General features: G+C 38.0%; 1 protein-coding gene across 2 annotated transcripts in view; it reads right to left on the bottom strand.

The window, feature by feature from the left end:
- GAB3 (GRB2 associated binding protein 3) overlaps window positions 1–19,612 on the bottom strand; it is a 77,441-nt gene that overhangs the window by 10,232 nt on the left and 47,597 nt on the right. For both annotated transcript variants that reach the window (XM_007993177.3, XM_007993179.3), the window contains exons 5-8: window positions 12,062–12,117; window positions 11,395–11,614; window positions 9,244–9,325; window positions 8,052–8,154 (exon numbers count right to left, since the gene is read on the bottom strand). In XM_007993177.3, coding sequence (XP_007991368.2) covers window positions 8,052–8,154; window positions 9,244–9,325; window positions 11,395–11,614; window positions 12,062–12,117 — 461 coding nt within the window. The remainder of the gene's footprint in view (window positions 1–8,051; window positions 8,155–9,243; window positions 9,326–11,394; window positions 11,615–12,061; window positions 12,118–19,612) is intronic.

Here is a 19,612-nt window from a genome sequence, read left to right as displayed (position 1 = left end):
TTCATGCTATCTTGCCTACCAGTGTCCCATCAAATTTTAAAAATAGAATAAATGTAGTTTTACCTCCAGTAATGTTGAATAAAGTAATTTTGACCACCCTTCCTGCCAAGAACAATATTTTTTTTCCTTTTTTAGTAGAAATTTAAAAATTGCTTCTAAAATTTTTATGGGAGTAGAAAAGTCAAAGAAAAAAAAAAAACCTTGAGGAGGGAAACAAAGCAGGAGGACTTAATTTCCTTGATATTGAGTCTTATAAAGCTACAGCAACTAAGGGAGTTCGTATTGTTCAAAGATAGGGAAACCAACAGAATAGAATTAAGAGTCCATAAAAAAACCTATACATATACGGATACTTGATTTATGGCAAAGACGGCACTGCCGAATAGTCAGTAAATGATAGTCATTTTACATAAATGGTGCCAACCAATTAGATAAACATACGGGGAAAAATGAGTCTTGACCCCCATCTCACAGCACACACAAGTTAATTCAAGGTGATATAATCTAAATGTGAAGGTAAAACTAGAAAACTCCTAGGAAATAGTCATAATTCACCCGAGATCAAATAGATGATTATCCTGTATTAAAGAAATTGAATTCACCTAGAGGGTTTCACTGGTGAATTATACCAAAAATTTAAAGAATAAACAAAACTAATTCTACACGATCTGTTCCAGAAATTAGAAGAGGAGAGAACACTTCCTGAGGAACCCAGCATGATCTTAATAACAAAACCACACAAAGACACTACAAAAACCTAAAGATCAACACCCATTAGGAACACAGACATGAAAATCCTCAACAAAATATTAGCAGATGAAATGCAGCAATATATACAAGGAAATAATACACCATGACCAAATGGGGTTTATCTAGAGAATACAAGACTGGCTTAAAGCCTGGCACAGTGGCTCATGCCTATAATCCCAGCATTTTGGGAGGCTGAGGTGGGAGGATGGCTTGAGCTCAAAAGTTCAAGACCAGCCTGGGCAACATAGCAAGACCCTGTCTCTACCAAAAAAAAAAAAAAAAAAAATCCCAAGAAATCTGAAGAAAATAAAAACTTCCTATAATTAATAAGTTAATTCAGCAACCTCAAACTCTTGGGCTCAAGGGATCTTCCTGTCTCAACCTCCTGATTAGCTGGGACTATAGGCACAGCTACTATGCATGGTTAATTTTTAATAACATTTTTGTAGAGACAGGGTCTCACTTTGTTGCCCAGTCTGGTCTTGAACTCTTGGGCTCAAGCCATTCTCCCACATCAGCCCCCACAAAGTCCTGGGATTACAGGTGTGGGCCACTAAACTCAGCCAATCATATTTCTATATACTACCAATGGGTCATCGGAAGCTGAAATTTTAAAAATACCATTTATAATAGCTCCAAAAATGAAATACTTTGATATAAATCTAATAGGACATGCATAAGATCTATGTAAAAATTACAAAATTATGAGGGGAAAAAATCAAAGAAAATCTGAATAAATAAGCCGGGTGTGGTGGCTCATGCCTGTAATCCCAGCACTTTGGGAGGCTGAGGCAGATCACTTGAGGTCAGGCGTTTGAAACCAGCCTGGCCAACATGGTGAATCCCTGTCTCTACTAAAAATACAAAACAATTAGCTGGGTGTGGTGGCGTGTGCCTGTAATATCAGCTACTTGGGTAGTTAAGACATGACAATCACTTGAACCCGGGAGGCAGAGGTTTCAGTGAGTCGAGATTGTGCCACTGCACTCCAACCTGGGCAACAGACAAGACTCCGTCCAAAAAAAAAACCCAAAAAAACCCAATCTGAATAAGCGGAGAGCTATACTGTGCTCACTAACTGGAAGATTCAGAATAGTCAATACTCAATTCTCAAATGTATTTATAGATTTAATGCAATTCCAATTTAAAAAAAGTCTCAGCAGGATAGCTTTGTAGATAAAGAACATCTGACTCTAATTACACATGGAAAGGCAAAGGAAGTAGAATAACAAAAACAAGTTTTAAAAACAAGAATGAAGTTAGAGAAAATACACTTCCTGATTTTAAAATTTACTCCAAAGCTACAATAATCAAGACTGTGTGGTATAGGCAAAGAGACAGACAATGGAACAGAATAGAAAATCTACACAAATATGCCCAACTGATTTATTACAGAGGTGCAAAGAAAATTCAGTGAAGAAAGGATTATATTTTCCATAAATGGTACTGAAACATTTGGCCATCCATATGCAAAATGTCAACTTCGACTTCACCTCACATCTTACACAAAAATTAACTTAAAATGGATCACAGACTTAAATGTAAAACCATAATTATTTTAGAAGGAAATAAAGGAGAAAATTCTAATGAATTAGGTTAGGCAGAGTTCATAGACATGATAACAATCTATTAAGGAAACAAAATCAATAAATTGGACTTAATTAAATTTTAAATGTTTGCTCCGCAAAAGACAGAAGAGAATGGAAAGAGAAGCTCCAGATATGGAGAAAACATTTGCAAATTATATATCCATTGGAGGACTTGGTTTTTTGTTTTTGTTTTTGTTTTTGTTTTGAGACAGAGTCTTACTCTGTCACCCAGGCTGGAGTGCAATGGCATGATCTTGGCTCACTGCAACCTCTGCCTCCCGAGTTCAAGCAATTCTCCTGCCTCAGCCTCCCGAGTAGCTAGGACTACAGGCACATGCTACCATGCCCAGCTAATTTTTGTATTTTTAGTAGAGACAGGGTTTCACCATTTGGCCAGGCTGGTCTCGAACTCCTGCCCTCAAATTATCCTCCCACCTCAGCCTCTCAAAGTGCTGGGATTACAGGCGTGAGCCACCATGCCTAGCCCCTTTGGAGGACTTGTACACAGAATATATAAAGAACTCTCAAAACTCAATGTAAGAAAACAAACAACCTGATTTAAAAATTGGCAAAAAGATCAAACAGATACTCCACCAAAGAAAATATATGGATGGCAAGTAAACACACCAAAATATGTCCAACATAATTTACCATTAGGGAAGCACACGTTAGAGCCATACTGAGATACCAATATACATCCATTAGAAGGTAGAAAATTTAAAAATCTGGTAATACCAACTATGCTGGCAAAGGAGGTGGAGCAACCGGAATTCTCATAAGTTGCTGGTAGGAGTACAAAATGGTACAGCCATTATGGAAAACATTTTGGCAGTATCTTACAAAGCTAAATAAACAATTGATGACTCAGTTAAACATATATTTGATGATCCAGCAACACCACTTCTAGGTATTTATTCTAGAGCTGGATTTCTCAGCTGTGGCAACTAATGACATTTGGGGCTGGATAGTCCTTTGTTGAGAGGGCTGTCCTGTGCATTGTAGGATGTATAGCAGTCCCCCTGATTTTTTTCCATTAGATGTCATTAGCACTACCTCCTCCACTCCAAGTTATAGCAATCAAAAATGTCTCAAGACATTGCCAAATATGCCTTGAGGGTCAAAATCAACACTGGCTGAGAACCACTGCTCTAGAGAAATGAAGACGTCTATCCATGCAGAAACCTGTCAAATACCACTAAGATCAGAAACAAGGCAAGCATGCCCACTTTTGCTACTTCTATTCAACAAAGCATTGGGAGTTCTAGCCAAAGCGATCAGGTGAGAAAAAGAAAGAAAAGACACCCAAACTGGAAAGGGAGATGTAAAGTAATCTCCATTTGCTGATAATATAACCTTATGTATAGATAACCCTAAAAATTCCACACAAAAACTAATAATAAATTAAAAATAAACAAATTCAGCAAAGTTGCAGGATATAATATCAATACTCAAAAACCAGTTGCATTTCTATATACTAATAGTGAACAATCATAAAAAGAAATTTTAAAAAAATTTCATTTACAATATCATCAAAAAGAACAAAATACTTAGGAATAAATTTAACCAAGGAGGCAAAGACTTATACACTGAAAACTATAAGAAGAAAGTAAAGGAGACATAAGTAAATGAAAAGATATCTATGTTCATGAATTGGAAGACTTAATATTGTTAATATGATAATATTATGCAAAAGAGTTTGCAGATTCAAAGCATTCCCCATCAGAATTCCAATGGCATTTTTTTGCAGAAATAAAAAACCCTGTCCTTAAAGTTCACATGTAATATTAAGGGACCCTTAAATGACAAATCAATCATAAAAAAGAAGAACAAAGTTGGAAGACTCATACTTTCTGATTTCAAAACTTACTACAAAGCTACACTAATCAAAACAGTATGGTACTGGCATAAGGACAGACATATAGACCAAGAAATAAATCCTTGCATATGTCGATTTTCAATGAGATTTTCAATGAGAGCGCCAGGACCATTCGACATGGAAAGGATAGTCCAGTCTTTCCAACAAATGGTGCTGGGAAAACTGAATGTCCACAAGCAAAAGAATGATGTTGGACTCTAACCTTATACCATATATAAAAACTAACTCAAAAAAGATCAAAGATCTAAACATAAGAGCTAAAACTATAAAACCTTTAGAAGAAAACATAGGAGACAATCTTCATGACATTGGATTTGGCATCCCATTTCATGGATATGGCACCAAAAGCAAGGCAATAAAAGGAAAGAAAATTTTGAAATCAAAAACTTCTGTGCATCAAAGGACACTATCAAGAGAGTGAAAAGAGAACCCACAGAATGAGAGAAAATATTTGGAAATCATGTATCTGATAAGGGGTTAACATCCGGAATACATTAAAAAAATTCCTATAACTAAACAACAACAAAAAAAGAAACAATCTAACTTAAAAATATGCAAAGGACTTGAATAGACAATTCTCCAAAGAAGATATATAAATGGCCAATAAGTAGATAAAAAGATGTTCATTAATCATTAGGGAAATGCATATGAAAACCACAATGAGATACCAATTCACACCCATTAGGATATCTATTATAAAAAATGATAAATAGGTCAGGCGTGATGGCTCACGCCTATAATCCCAGCACTTTGGGAGTCCAAGGCATGCAGATCACATGAGGTCTGGAGTTTGAGATCAGCTTTGCCAACATGGTGAAAACCCATCTCTACTAAAAATACAAAAATTAGCCAGGCATGGTGGTACACGCCTGTAATTCCAGCTACTTGGGAGACTGAGTTAGGAGGATCGCTTGAACCTGGGAGGTGGAGGTTGCAGTGAACCGAGACTGTGCCACTGCACTCCAGCCTGGGCAATAGAGAGAGACTCTGTCTCCAAAAAAAAAAAAAAAAAAAAGATAAATAAAAAGTGTTAGTGAGGATGTGGAGAAATTGGAACCCTTGTGCATTACTGGCAGTAATGTAAAATGGTGCAGTCACTGTGGAAAACAAGTTTGGTAGCTCCTTAAAAAGTTAAGTATAGAATTACCATATGATCCAGAAATTCTACTTCTACATATATATACAAACAAATTGAAAGCAGGAAGTCAAACATACACTTGTATGCCAATGTTTATAGCAGCACTATTCATAATAGACAATGGTAGGAACAACCCTAAATGCCCATTAGCAGATGAATGGATGAACAAAATGTGGTCTATACAGTTAAATATTACTCAGCCTTAAAAAGAAATGAAATTCTGATATATCCTACAATATGGATGAATCTTGAAAACACTAGACGAAATGAAAGAAGACAAACACAAAAGGACAAATATTGTATGACTCCACTTATATGAGGTACCTAGAATTAGGTAAGTTCATAGAGACAGAAAGTAGAACTTTACTACAAGAAAAGTATTTTTTGAAAACTGCAAAAGAAAGCTTCTAACAGTTCTAATTGCCTAAAAACTTGAAAAAAAATCCAAATGTCATTCCATGGGTGAGGGGACAAACAAGATGTGACACATCCATATGCTTGAACACTGCTCAGCAATAAAATGGAAGGAGCTATTAATACATGTAACAATGGATGAATTTAAAAAAAACATTCTGAGTGAAAGAAGCCAGTTTTAAAAGGTACTGTATGATTCTATTTTTGTGGCATTCTTGAAAGGACAATACTACAATCATGAAGAACAGATCAGTGGTTGCTAGGGGTTACAGGTGAAGGGAGGATGTGGCTGTAAAGAGGTAGCATGAGGGATTTTGGAACTGTTGTGTATTCTGATCATGGTGGTGGTTACACAAATCTCTATATATGTTCAAACTCGTAGAACTGCACACCGAGAGAAAGTCAATTTCACTGTATGATGTAAAAATGATCTAAAAACTTAAAAGTAATGTAATACCATAATATAAAATTAATGTGAGATTTAAGAGTCTAGAACTCTACTATAAAAGCCTTACAAAACTATTGAAACTAAAGGGCTTGAAAAAGTGATAGAGAAGAAATCCCATATATTAAAATTATGTTTATTCTTCTAAATTTTCTATAATTTCACAAACATTTAAAGAAGAATATATGGCAAAACTTGTATTTCAGTAAAGCAAAACCGTGTTTCAGCCCCTGGCCTTAATTACTACATTCAGATCAGAACTTGCCCTTAAAGAGAAAAAAAAAAAAAACAACTTAACATATACACTTATGCGCAAAATCAAAGCCAAATCATACTAGGTTTGACTACCATATTGGACTGTTATGTGGCACAAGTGAAATAATGTAAATCAAAGTCATATGAAACTGTCTTATTACTAAAGTTAAAAAAACACAATTGAACAAGAGGGATAGCCTTTAAACATTTTTATATGACAGTTCCCAAGATCATAGCTACTATCAGCCAGTGTTCTGGGTTCTTAATCTGCTGTGTCATGTTGCCTACTAATACACAGAGACAGTCATTGATCAGTGATCATAAACCTAGGCAAACCAACGATTCTTAACTTTGTTGTTAATGAAACACTGATCTTTCTCACAACATGAAAGATCAGAAATGAACTGTTGGTGTCTGGAATGACTCTGCACTTGCTTCCATTGGGTTTTAGATTCACTTCCTTTTTCTGTTCTCTGGAGAGAGAGCACAGCTGTTAAGCATCACTTTATAAGAGTGTTTTCTTCTAGAAATTTCCCAAGGGCCATTACTAAGTGTGAGAAATATTGGGAAGACCGTAACAGATTTGTGTATGAGTCACTTTGCATCTGCATATGGTTAAGTGTACTTACAGCACAATTTGAATAAAATAAGAAGGCAAAATGAAGCACTTAGTTATAGCTTAACTGGAGATTACTATTTTTAGATTTTCAGTTGCTGATTATCCTTGCATATAGGAAGGCAGAAATGTCTTCTCAAGAGTATGTTGTCACAGTGCCTTGAACACTGTCCTTCTAAGATCTCTTCAAAATTTCACAGTTCGAACAGAAGCTCTCTTGAGTTCCCTACATGTCTAAATTGCAGAACAGGCACTGTCATGGCTAAAGTATCTTCTAATTGCCAGAGGTTCTAAAAGTCCCTCTCCACCTTCAAAAGCCCATGTTCTCAATAGCATCCAAGATGAAGAGAATAGAAGGAACAACAGGCTAGAAGGGAAACATCAGGACTCTTTAACTGCGAATGGTTAATCAAGTCTGCATCCACTCAGGTCTATAGAAAGATCCCATAATAGGAGTCTTCCAGAGGCTAATACACACTCACAGTCCAGGGCACTGTACCTTTCCCAATGGGACTCTAAGTGATTCATCCTCCAGGAAGGTTCAGAAACAGTCAGGACAGGGCCACCAGGTGTTCTGGTGGAAGGGAACATGCAATATGTTGAGTTTTTACAATTTAAACTCTGGACATCCAGAGAACTACAAACCTATTGAGGTCAAACAGGACATCACAGCCTCGGTGAAAAGAATTGCGGGCATTTCCATTTTCAAATTAAGCAAGCCTCAGCCCTGGGCTATCTTGAAATACTGCAATCTCAAAATGGTATGAGGAGTCGAATGTTGCAAGAAAAAAAGCTAACTCCAAATTGATTTGTTCCAAGTCTAGAAAAGCTTATGGCCTGGTTTTACGGTCAAGTGGTTGTTTTAAAATTGCACAGGGCTTACTGAAGGCTGTGTTTCCTTTTTAATGAGCTCATAAGAATATAGGTTGGGGTGAAGGATAAGAAGAGTGTGAAAAATATAAGATTACCATTTCGATGTAGCTTTCTTCCTCTTCTCTGGAAACAGGATTAGCAAAAAATCTTGCAGAATTAATACCATTTCTTTCTGGAGAGAGAAAGCTGGTTCGACTGCTAAGAATAAAAATATAGATGAGGTCAAAGCAATGTCTTACAGCTGCTCTGAAAGCCAGCCAGGAACTAACATGGCCCTCATGGGGTTTCAGTCCTCCTCTTCCAGACACAACTTCCTTCCGGCCAAAGCAATTCCTGAAGACGCAGAAAATGCCCAACAGTTTCTGCTCCACTTTGGGGCAAATGGCTCCCAATTCACAAAGGCTGCTTTTTCTCAGGCCCTCTATGTGACACAGTTCATGAGCTTTCTAAATGGACGAGGGCATCATACCATTTAGAAAAAAATAAACTCCTTTGGGGCCTTCTTGTTTCTATTCAATGTAAGGAAAAGTGAGGATGTATGGCCATTCCTCTGATAGGACACAACACCGCTAATCAACTTCCATCCTTTTTCTGAGTCAGAAGCATGAGCTGAGTCACAGTCTTGACTGGAAATACAGCTCATTGCAGAATTCTGCTTTACAATGCAATTGTGTTTTGTGGCATTTAGAGTGAACCAAGAAACTCCTGAGCCACGCTCAGGACTAAATAGGCAACTTCTAAAAGGTGAGATGAAAGGGTGCAACTACATTTTGAAGTTTGTCTACCCAGCCCATGAACCTGGGAACTCCCTTGTCCTACCCCATTCACAAAGTTGGGCTTGGGCCATAGCCAGTTCCACTGAGACTGGGGAACACAATTCTCTCTCCCCAGGAAATCTGAATTCAGAGCCCATCTATTGGTACTGCAGTTGTAGCATGTAAACAAGTTCAGGGGGTATGGTACAGCTATCTTTGACCATGGGGTTTGTGCAACAGAGAAAAGAATACTGCAAAGACAAAGAAATGCACAGATGTGAAGAGTGAAGCAGAAGTGAGCAGATTCCTTGGGTTCCCGACAGCACACTAGTTCCTGATTCCAGGGTCCTGGGAGACCCAGTCATATTCCTTCCTTTGTGATCTATAAAACAGCTCTTGCTCTCGATAATAAACCTCACCCCTCCTTTGGCTTAAACTAGATCAAATGGGCTTCAACTACATTTAATCAGAGGCCTAACACACACCAGGCATGTTTGTGCTGGATGAGGCTCTTTTGAGCAATGGGTCTTACCAAGGCACAGTGCGGGTCCTGGTAAGAGATGCATGTTCCCGGATAGTGGAGAGGTTTCTCAGGTCCAGAGGAGGTGGCCGTGCTACAAGACAGTGTGCAACATCCAGGAGGTCAAGGCCAGAATCTAAAGGTTATAAAACTATGACATTTCACTTTCCCAGCACACCAAATTCACATTTACTAATAGGCAGCACCGATGATGAGTGTGAATTTCACTGTCCTCCTCTTCCCTGCCTCACTGAGAGTAAAGACAAATACTGAGCAAATGGTCACATTACCTGCTGGAGGTTAACAACGTGGCAAGGCATTATTAAGAAGTCTCCGTATATCATGCGTGCTTCTAGGTGTCAAAGGCACAGGATGAACAAAGCAGATGAAAGTCTCTGACCTTGTGGAATTGCAACACCTATTACCTCACACCCAATGTGTCTGAAGTGGAAATGTTACCTTTCTTATCACAGGCAGAGATGATCACCCAGGTCCTAGTCTTCCCCACCTACAATCCATTGTCCACCTGATGATCCTTCTGCCTAGAACATTCTTCCCCATCTCTTTGCCTCCAGACAAGATCAGGCCCCACAGCCTGGGCTCTCAAGTTCTTGTACTTACCCTTCACAGTACAGCCCCAGTTTGTGATAATATACTCATCTATGATTTACCTGGGCCTAAACTGTGCTCCAGGAGAACAGGGGTGTATCTGGTCTGTTCACTGCAGTAGCCTCGGCACCTAGAAAAGCACTTGGTACCTGCCCCAAACCTTATTCCACCTCAGTGGCCCATCTTCCTGAGTTAGTCCTGGCCCAGGTATCCACCTTTGCATCCACTCACTAAATCTCCAACCCTGAGTCTATCAGACATCTTCTGTTGCCTATGACAAGGTCCTGCAGAGCTGCGCTGTCCATTGTCATGACAACTAGCCACACGTGCCTATTTACACATATATGTAAATTTATTAAAATTAAATACAATTTAAAATGTAGTTCCTCAGTCACATTAGCCAAATTTCAAGGGTTCAATAGTCATTATTTCCAACATCACAGAAAATTCTGTTGTTGTTTCTGACCAGAATTAATGGCTATTTCCTCTGAACCTCATAAGATAGGCTCTGTTCTCCTACTTAGCACCGATTTTATAATCCTATTTTGTGGTCCAGGTGGATTTTACATATCTTCCTCCCCCTCAGACTGAAAAAGCCTCCTTGCTTCCTCATCTTTGTATCCCACTCAGTGCCTACCACAGCACTACATATGCAGCACATGCACTGGAAATGTATAAATGTAGTTTGACTGAAATGTAAGGGAATACGCCTGGAGTAGACCAGGCATGAGTAGTGGTCTTAGTTGGCACTAAGTAGTGGTCTTTGGGCACAGCCACCTGAAGTGACTTTTTTTGCTTTCTAAAGAGCAAAGAGAAGTCGGAATGGACAAGAGATCAGTCATTCTACCAATGCTCCCTTGTAATCACACAGCCAACTGGGAAGAGCAAGATGAGTAAGAATGAAGTTAATAAGTCACTCTGACCTGCTCTTCCTCTTTCCCTCTTTTCCTATCTATCTCCCTATCTGTCCATGCTGCTCAACAGACCAGAGAAGCTGCCTGGGAGTAAGACAGAAGCTGCAAGGCACCCTCTGCACAGAGGAGTCAGCCTAATTATTGCCAAAATCCTCTTCTACCCCTGAATACCTCTGCTGATGGGCATGCACAGAACGATGAGTGATAAACTGCATGTGACTGGGTCTGACCTTCAGGAATCAGTGTCAAAGGCTTTACAGAGGCTGCCACTATGATTACATTCAAGTGCTGTCTAATGGGGAGATGCCAGGTGGGATTCCATTCTAATCCACCATCACTTATTCCTGGGCTTGTTAGGGAAACAGCCAAAGATGAGCCCTCTGGAATGAACTTGACTTTGTCAGCTGTATTTGCAAGGCCACAGTGCCTGTAAGTCCCCCAACTCCTATTATCATGACAATCTGAGGCAGCAAGGTGCCCCAGCCCTTCCTATTCCATCCCAGCCACTTCTTTCCTGACCTTATACTTTCCAGCCCTCTGAGATGGTTTCTCTAGGTCTTCCTTTACAGAAACCTTTTCTATGCAACCACTGGAACCTTGCTCCCCTCCCCCTATACAGCAGGTCTGGTCAAGTGCTTACGTTTCCTCTGAGGCTTGAGATCTCTATTCACTGGGGGAGGTTCCAGGTCTGCAGGTAGCTCAGGCAACTGGCTTGAGATGCTTCCTGAGTTCATTGGAATGTAGTCATCAGGGCTGCAGTGGGGTCCAAGACCAGAGGCACCAGCCTGGGGGCTCATGGGCACATAGCTGTCTTCGATACTGGCTGAAGCTGTGGGGTACATTGGGGAGAACCTGCATGGCTGCAAAAGAATAGATGCAGATTGGGAACCACAGACCAGTCATGGAAACGGCTATCAGAGGGCAGCCAAAGCTGCACATATGGTTTCAGTTCCAAACTAGCCAAGTATAACTCTGAACTACCTCAGCAAAGTCAGACAAGCCTCTAGCTCAAGTTCTGCCTCTGGACTTATCGTTTTAGTACAGGTGATAACTCTCCAAGATCTGACACTAGAAGACAGAGGGTTATGAATTTATGCAAATACTTTAAGTATAAAGTGATGCCTTAAGTAGCTATACCAAGTTGAGCAAGTCCTGTAGTTCCCAAGCAAGTTCAAGTCTTCAGGGGGAGACTGGAAGAGTCCTCAGACACTCAGAGTGTTGAATCTTAAAGATTTCAAGGGAATATATATAGATCAGGCTAATTTTGGTAAAATTGATGCATAAAGGAACCTGAGTGTTGAACTTACCAAATTTAAACTAAGTCGCTTGTCTCGGTGTCTTAAGGATTGGCCTTCTACATCAGCTGCAAGAAATAAGCCAAGGTGGTGAGAAATGCAGAACAATATCAACTGAAACTAGAGTCCAGAGAGGAAGAGAAGCATAACACAACAGTTGCTATTAGAGTCTAGCTGGGCAGTCAGAACACATTTCCCCAACAGATGAAAAATCAGACCAGATTTTGAAGAAGTTTCTAGTCGATGGCTTGAGTTCTCTGTGAATTAGGAGGAGATATAGCAAGGAATTAACAAATGCTTGTTGCATTTATTACATAAATCTTCTGAGCTGGAGGTTTGAGGAGAGGAGAGAGGTTTGAAATATTCCTTGTAATGAGCAGGAGAACAGGGTGAACAGAGAAACAATTGCCTTGTGGAGCAGCATTAAGGGCTCAATTGAGGTCTGTGACCAGAAAAGCTACTCAGATAGAGGCATGCATAGAAAGGACATTTGGATTTATCCAGGATTAGAAACTCATCAGATGGATGCAATAAACAATGTGATATTAAAATTTAGAATACTTGTTGAATTTAAAGAGAAGATGTTCAGAAGGCAACAAGATATCTGGGCCTGAACTCAAATGAGATATAATTTGGGGGAATTTAGCAGCTTAGAGATGGCAGTCAAAACCGTAAGAGTAGATGAAACTATCTAGGTTGCAAGTGTTGAGAAAAGTATAAAACTCTAGAGAATCCTAAGATTCAAAGAACTAAGAGATAAATCAGTGAAGTATCTTGAGAAAGAGCAACTACAGATTAATGAGGAAACTTCGGGGGTATGGTGCCATGAAAGCCTCAGGAAGGAAAGAACGGCCAACGGTGTTGAGTGGTGCAGAGGAGTCCAGCAAGTGCTCCCAGCATGTGGAGGCCAGAGCAAAGCAGCCCTCAGCTCTCAAGAGCTTGGAGGTGTGAAAAGTCAGGAGGCCTCTAAGAAATAAACTTAAAATTCGACAACATCTTAAAATGCAAGGACAACTCCCAGCTCAGAATAAATGTGACAGAGACTGATGGAATTAAGCATACATATTATATATACATATATGTGTATGTATATATGTATATATCCACGTTTACATATGTTTAAAGATGTACAAGTACTGGTTAAAAACCACTCTGACGTCAGACTGTCTAGTTGTAAATCCCTACACCACCATGTATTAGCTGTGTGGCACTAGACAAGTTACTTACCCTCTCTATGTCTCAGTTTCCTAATTTGTAAAGTGAAGCCAATAATGGAACCTGTTTCACAGGACTTCCGGAAAGGACTTAGAATACTGCCTAGAACACACAAAGTACTTAATAATTCTTAGAAACTATTATGGAATAACGTCTTATTGTGGGACTTGCATGTGTGAGCACAAGCCCTTAACTCCCTTTCCACTACCAGACCCTTTTGAAGTCATCAAAGAACATAAATATAGGGAAAAATCTGAATCAAAGGCATAGGTATAATCCACGTGCCAGATACTTTAAGAGATTTATGACAGATAGAATGCAGATGGGATCAGAGTAAAGGAAGGCACTTTTTCTCTTATATGACAGCATTCATTGCAAGCTTCCCAAAGTGCCCTTGGGCCTTAAGGGAACATGCGCAGACAGTACTCCCCATGGCCTGGGGTGGTGGTAGCTATGGAGTGAGGCTCCTCTGCCTTATATTAGGAAAAATCTAAAGACTACACAAGAAAACTATTAGAATTAATACACGAATTCAGTAAAGTTGCAGGCCACAAAATCAACATAGAAAAATCAGTAGCATTTCTATATGCCAACAGTGAACAATCTGCAAAAGAAATTTAAAAGTAATCCCATTTACAGTAGCCACACATAAACTTAAATACCTAGGAATTAACTTAACCAAAGAAGTGAAAGACCTCTATAATGAAAACTATGAGACACTATTGAAAGAAATTGAAGAGTACACCAAAAAATAGAAAAATATTCCATGTTCATGTATTGGAAGAATCAACATTATTAAAGTGTCCATACTACCCAAAGCAATCTACAGATTCAATGCAATCCCTACCAAAATACCTATTATAGTCTTCGCAGAAATAGAAAAAAATCCTAAAATTTGTATGGAACCATAAAAGACCCAGAATAGCCAAAACTATCCTAAGCAAAAAGAACAAAACTGGAAGAATCACATCACCTGACTTCAAATTATACTACAGAGCTACAGTAACCAAACAGCATGGTACTGGCATAAAAACAGACACATAGACCAAAGGAACAGAATAGGGAACTCAGAAACAAATCCACACACCTACAGTGAACTCATTTTTGACAAAGGTGCCAAGAACATACACTGGGAAAAAGACAGGCACATAAATAAATGGCGCCGGGAAAACTAGATATCCATACCCAGAAGAATGAAACGAAGACCCCTATCTCTCACCATGTACAAAAGTCAAATTAAAATGGATTAAACACTTAAATATAAGACATCAAACTATAAAACTACTACCAGAAAACATTAGGGAAAAAAGGCTAAGACATCAAACTATGAAACTACTACAAGAAAACATCAGGGAAAATCTCTAAGACATTTGCCTGGGCAAAAACTTCTTCAGCAATACACCAAAAGTACAGACAACCAAAGCAAAAATGGACAAATGGGATTACATGAACTTGAAAAACTTCTGCACAACAAAGAATACAATCAACAAAGTGAAGAGACAACCCACAGAATGGGAGAAAATACTTGCAAACTACCCATCTGACAAGGGATTAATAAACAAAATATTTAAGAAGCTCAAACAACTCTCTAGGAAAAAAAAAAAATCTAATAATCTGATTAAAAGATGGAACAAAGATTTGAATACACATTTCTCAAAAGAAGACAAACATGTGACAAATAGGCATATGAAAAGGTGCTGAATGTTATTGATCATCTGAGAAATGCAAATCAAAACTGTCTCAAAAGAGACATACATGCAGCCAACAAGCATACCAAAAAGCTCAACATCACTGATCACTAAAGAAATGTAAATCAAAACCACAATAATATGTCATCCCACACCAGTCAGAATGGTTATTATTAAAAAGTCAAAAAATAACAGATGCTGGTGAGGTTGCAGAGAAAAGGGAATGCTTACAAACTGTTTTTGGGAATGTAAATTAGTTCAACCATTGTGGAAAACAGTGTGGTGATTTCTCAAAGACTGAAAAACAGAAATACCACTCAACCCAGCAGTCCCATCACTGGATATATACTCAAAGGAATATAAATCATTCTAACATAAAGACACATGTACACATATGTTCATTTCAGCACTACTCACAATAGCAAAGACATGGAATCAACCTAAATGTCCATCAATGACAGATTGGATAAAGAAAATGTGGTCCATATACACCATGGAATACTATGCAGCCATAAAAATTAATGAGATCATGTCCTTTGCAGGAACATATACAGAGCTGGAGGCCATTGCCCTTAGCAAACTAACACAATAACAGAAAACCCAATGCCACGTGTTCTCACTTATAAGTCAGAGATAAACGATGAGAACACATGGACACATAGAGGGGAGCAATAGACACTGGGGCCTATTGGCGGGCAGAGGATGGTAGCAGGGAAAGGATCAGAAAAATAACTAATGGATAAGAGGCTTAATACCTGGGTGATGAAATAGTCAACAAACCCCTATGACACAAGTTTACCTATTTAATAAACCTACACATGTACCCCTGAACTTAAAACAAAAGTTAAAATAAAAAATATATTTAAAAACTACAATGAGATTATCTTCTCACCCCAGTTAATATGGTTTGTATCCAAAAGGCAAGCAATAACAAATGCTTGTGAGGATGTGGAGAAAAGGGAACCTTTGTACACTGTTGGTAGGAATGTAAATTAGTACAACCACTATGGAGAAGTTTGGAGGTTCCTTAGAAAACTAAAAATCGAGCTACCATATGATCCAGCAATCCAATTGCTGGGTATATACCCCAAAGGAAGGAAATCAGTGTATCAAAGAGATACCTGCACTCCTATGTTTGCTGCAGCACTGTTCACAATAGCCAAGATTTGGAAGCAACCAAAGTGCCCATCGACAGATAAATAGATACAGAAAATGTGGTACATATATACGATGGAGTATTCTTTAGCCATAAAAAAGAATGAGATCCCATCATGCAACAACATGCATTGAACTGAAGGTCATTAAGGAGGTTAAGTGAAAGAAGCCAGGTACAGAAAGACAAACATCACATGTCCTCACTTATTTGTGGAATCTAAAAATCAAAATGATTGAACTTACAGGCATAAAGAGTGGAAGAATAGTTGTCAGAGGCTGGGAAAGGTAGTCAGGGTGGGGGGCTGTGGGGGAGGTGGGGATGGTTAATAGATACACAAATTCATTAGAAAGAATAAGACCTAATATTTGATCACACAACAGGGTGACTATAGTCAATAATAACTTAATTGTACATTTTTTAATAATGAAAAGAGTGTAATTGGATTGTTTGTAACATGAAGAATAAATGCTTGAGGGGATGGATACCCCATTCTCCATGGTGTGCTTATTTCACATTGTATGCCTGTATCAAAACATCTCATGTACCCATATATACACACCTACCATGTACCCACAAAAATTAAAAAGAAAAAAGAAACTATAAAAGCAAGAGCAAAAGAAACTGAAAAATAGTATAAGGAAATAAATAATAAAGATCACATCAGAACTACAGAAAAAGTTGGTTCTTCAAAAAGATAAACAAAATCAATAAACCAATAGACTAAGTGGTTTAGTCACTTAGTAACTAGAGTAAGAAAAAGCAAAGAATGCTCAGATAAATAAAATTAGAACTGAAAAAGGAGACATTACAATAGATACCAAAGAAATACAAAGGGTTGTTAGAGATTGTTTTGAACAATTATACATTAACAAATTTGAAAACCTAGAGGAAAAGGATAAATTCCTGGACATGTAAAACCTACCAAGATTGAATCAGAAAGAACTAGAAAACCTGAACAAACCAATAATGAGTAATGAGATTGAATCAATAATAACTTGATGGCTTTACTGCTGAATTCTACCAAACATTTGAAGAAGAAGTGACACCAATGCTTCTCAAACTATCCCCCAAAAAATGAAGAGGAGGGAATTAACTCATTCTAGAATGATCAACATGATCAAGTGGGATTAACCTCAGGGATGCAATAATGAGACACATTACATCAACAGAATCAAGGATAAAAACCATATGATCATCTCAATAGAGATGATAAAAAGCATTTGATAAAATTCAACATCCCTTCATGATTAAAAAAAACTATTAACAAACTAGGCATATAAGGAACATACCTCAAAATAATAAAGCCATATATGACAAACCCACAGCCAACATGATAGAGAATGGGGAAATGCCGAAAGCCTTTCCTCTAAGAACTAGAACAAGAAAAGAATGCCCACTTTCGCCACTTTTATTCAACATATTACTGGACGTACTGGCCAGAGCAATCAGGTAAAAGAAAGAAATAAAAGATATCCAAATTGGAAAAGAAGAAGACAAATTCTATTTGCACATGACATAATATTAAATACAGAAAAATTTAAAGATGCTACCAAAAAACTCTTGGAACTGATAAATGAATTCAGTAATTTTGCAGGATACAAAATCAACATACAAAAATCTGTAGCATTTCTATACATCAACAATGAGCTAGCTGAAAAAGAAAGGAAGAAAGTAATCCCATTTACAATAGCTACAAAAAATTTCCCAGGGATAAATTTAACCAAAGAGGTGAAAGACCTGTACAATGAAAACTAAACTACAAAACACTGATAAAAAGAACTGAAGAGGACACAAACAAATGGAAAGAAGAATTAATATTATTAAAATGCTCATGGATCTGGCCGGACACGGTAGCTGACACCTGTAATCCCAGCACTTTGGGAGGCTGAGGCGGGTGGATCACCTGAGGTCGGGAGTTCGAGACCAGCCTGATCAACATGGGGAAACTCCATCTCTACTAATAATACAAAAATTAGCTGGGCGTGGTGGCGCATGACTGTAATCCCAGCTACTTGGGAGGCGGAGGCAGGAGAATTGCTTGAACCTGGGAGGCAGAGGTTGCAATGAGTCAAGAGCATGCCACTGCACTTCAGCCTGGGCAACAGAGTGAGAATCCATCTCAAAAAAAAAGAAAATGCTTATGGATCTGAAGAATTAATATTGTTAAAATGACCATGCTACCCAAAGTAATCTACAGATTTAATGCACTCTCTATGAAAATATCAGTATATCAATTACAGTCTTCACAGAAATAGAAAAAAAAAATCCTAAAATGTATATGGAACCACAAAAGACCTTGACCATCCAAAGCAGTACTGAGCAAAAAGAACAAATCTGGGCTGGACATAGTGGCTCATGTCTGTAATCCCAGTACTTTGGGAAGCTGAGGTGGGAGGATTGCTTGAGGCCAGGAGTTCGAGACCAGTCTGGGCAACATAGCAAGACCCTGTCTCTACAAAAAAAAATTTTTTTTTCAAATTAGCCAAGTTTGGTGGCGTGAGCCTGTAGTCCCAGCAGCTTGGGGGACTGAGGTAGGAGGATCATTTAAGCCCAGAAGTTTGAGGCTGTAGTGAGCTATGATCACACCACTGCACTGAAGCCTGGGTGACAGAATGAGACTTTGTTTCCAAAAAAAAAAAAATTTGGAAAGAACAAAGCTGGAGGCATCAAACTACCTCAATTCAAAATATACAAAATTACAATAGCCCAAACAGCATGATATTGGTATGAAAACAGACACACAGACCAATGGTACAGAATAGAGAACCCAGAAATAAATCCACATTTTATGACGTCAACATAACATTTTTACCAAAACCAAAGATGTCATGAGAAAAGAAAGTTACAGGATGATCTCCCTCATGAACATAGATTTTTTTTGAAGTTCTAAACAAAATATGAGCAAAACAAATCTAGTAATTTATAAAAAGGAAAGGTATCATGATAAAGTTGGGTTTGCCAAGGTTAGTTTAGCACTAAAAAAATTATCCAGTGAATTTCTTGACATTAACATGATAAAAATAATATGATTATAAAGTGTTTCAACCACAAAAAATGATAATTATATTAGGTAATGTTTGTTAATTAGCTTGATTTTAATCATTCCATGATACAGATGTATATCAAAACATCATATTGTACCCCATAAATGTATACAATTATTTGTCAATTAAAAATAGAAGAAATACATCTATTCATGACTTTAGAAAATAACAGTTAGCAAAGTAGAAAATATGTGAATGACTTTAACCTAATGAATGATATCTACAAACATCCACAGCAAACCACATTGTAATGGTGAAATATTAGAAGCTTTCTATCTGAGATCAGGAATGATACAAGGATCTGTATTGTCACCATGACTATTCAGTAATTTCTTGGACTTCTTATCCCATGCAGTGACATAAGAAAAAGTAATGAAAAATATAAAGTTGTTAAAGAAAAAACAAAGCTATTATTATTTGCAGGCAATATAATTATATGCAAAGAAAAGACAAAATAATC

Source organism: Chlorocebus sabaeus, chromosome X, assembly GCF_047675955.1.
Source record: "Chlorocebus sabaeus isolate Y175 chromosome X, mChlSab1.0.hap1, whole genome shotgun sequence".
NCBI classification, from domain to species: domain Eukaryota; kingdom Metazoa; phylum Chordata; class Mammalia; order Primates; family Cercopithecidae; genus Chlorocebus; species Chlorocebus sabaeus.
This window is presented reverse-complemented; position numbering and strand designations above follow the sequence as displayed.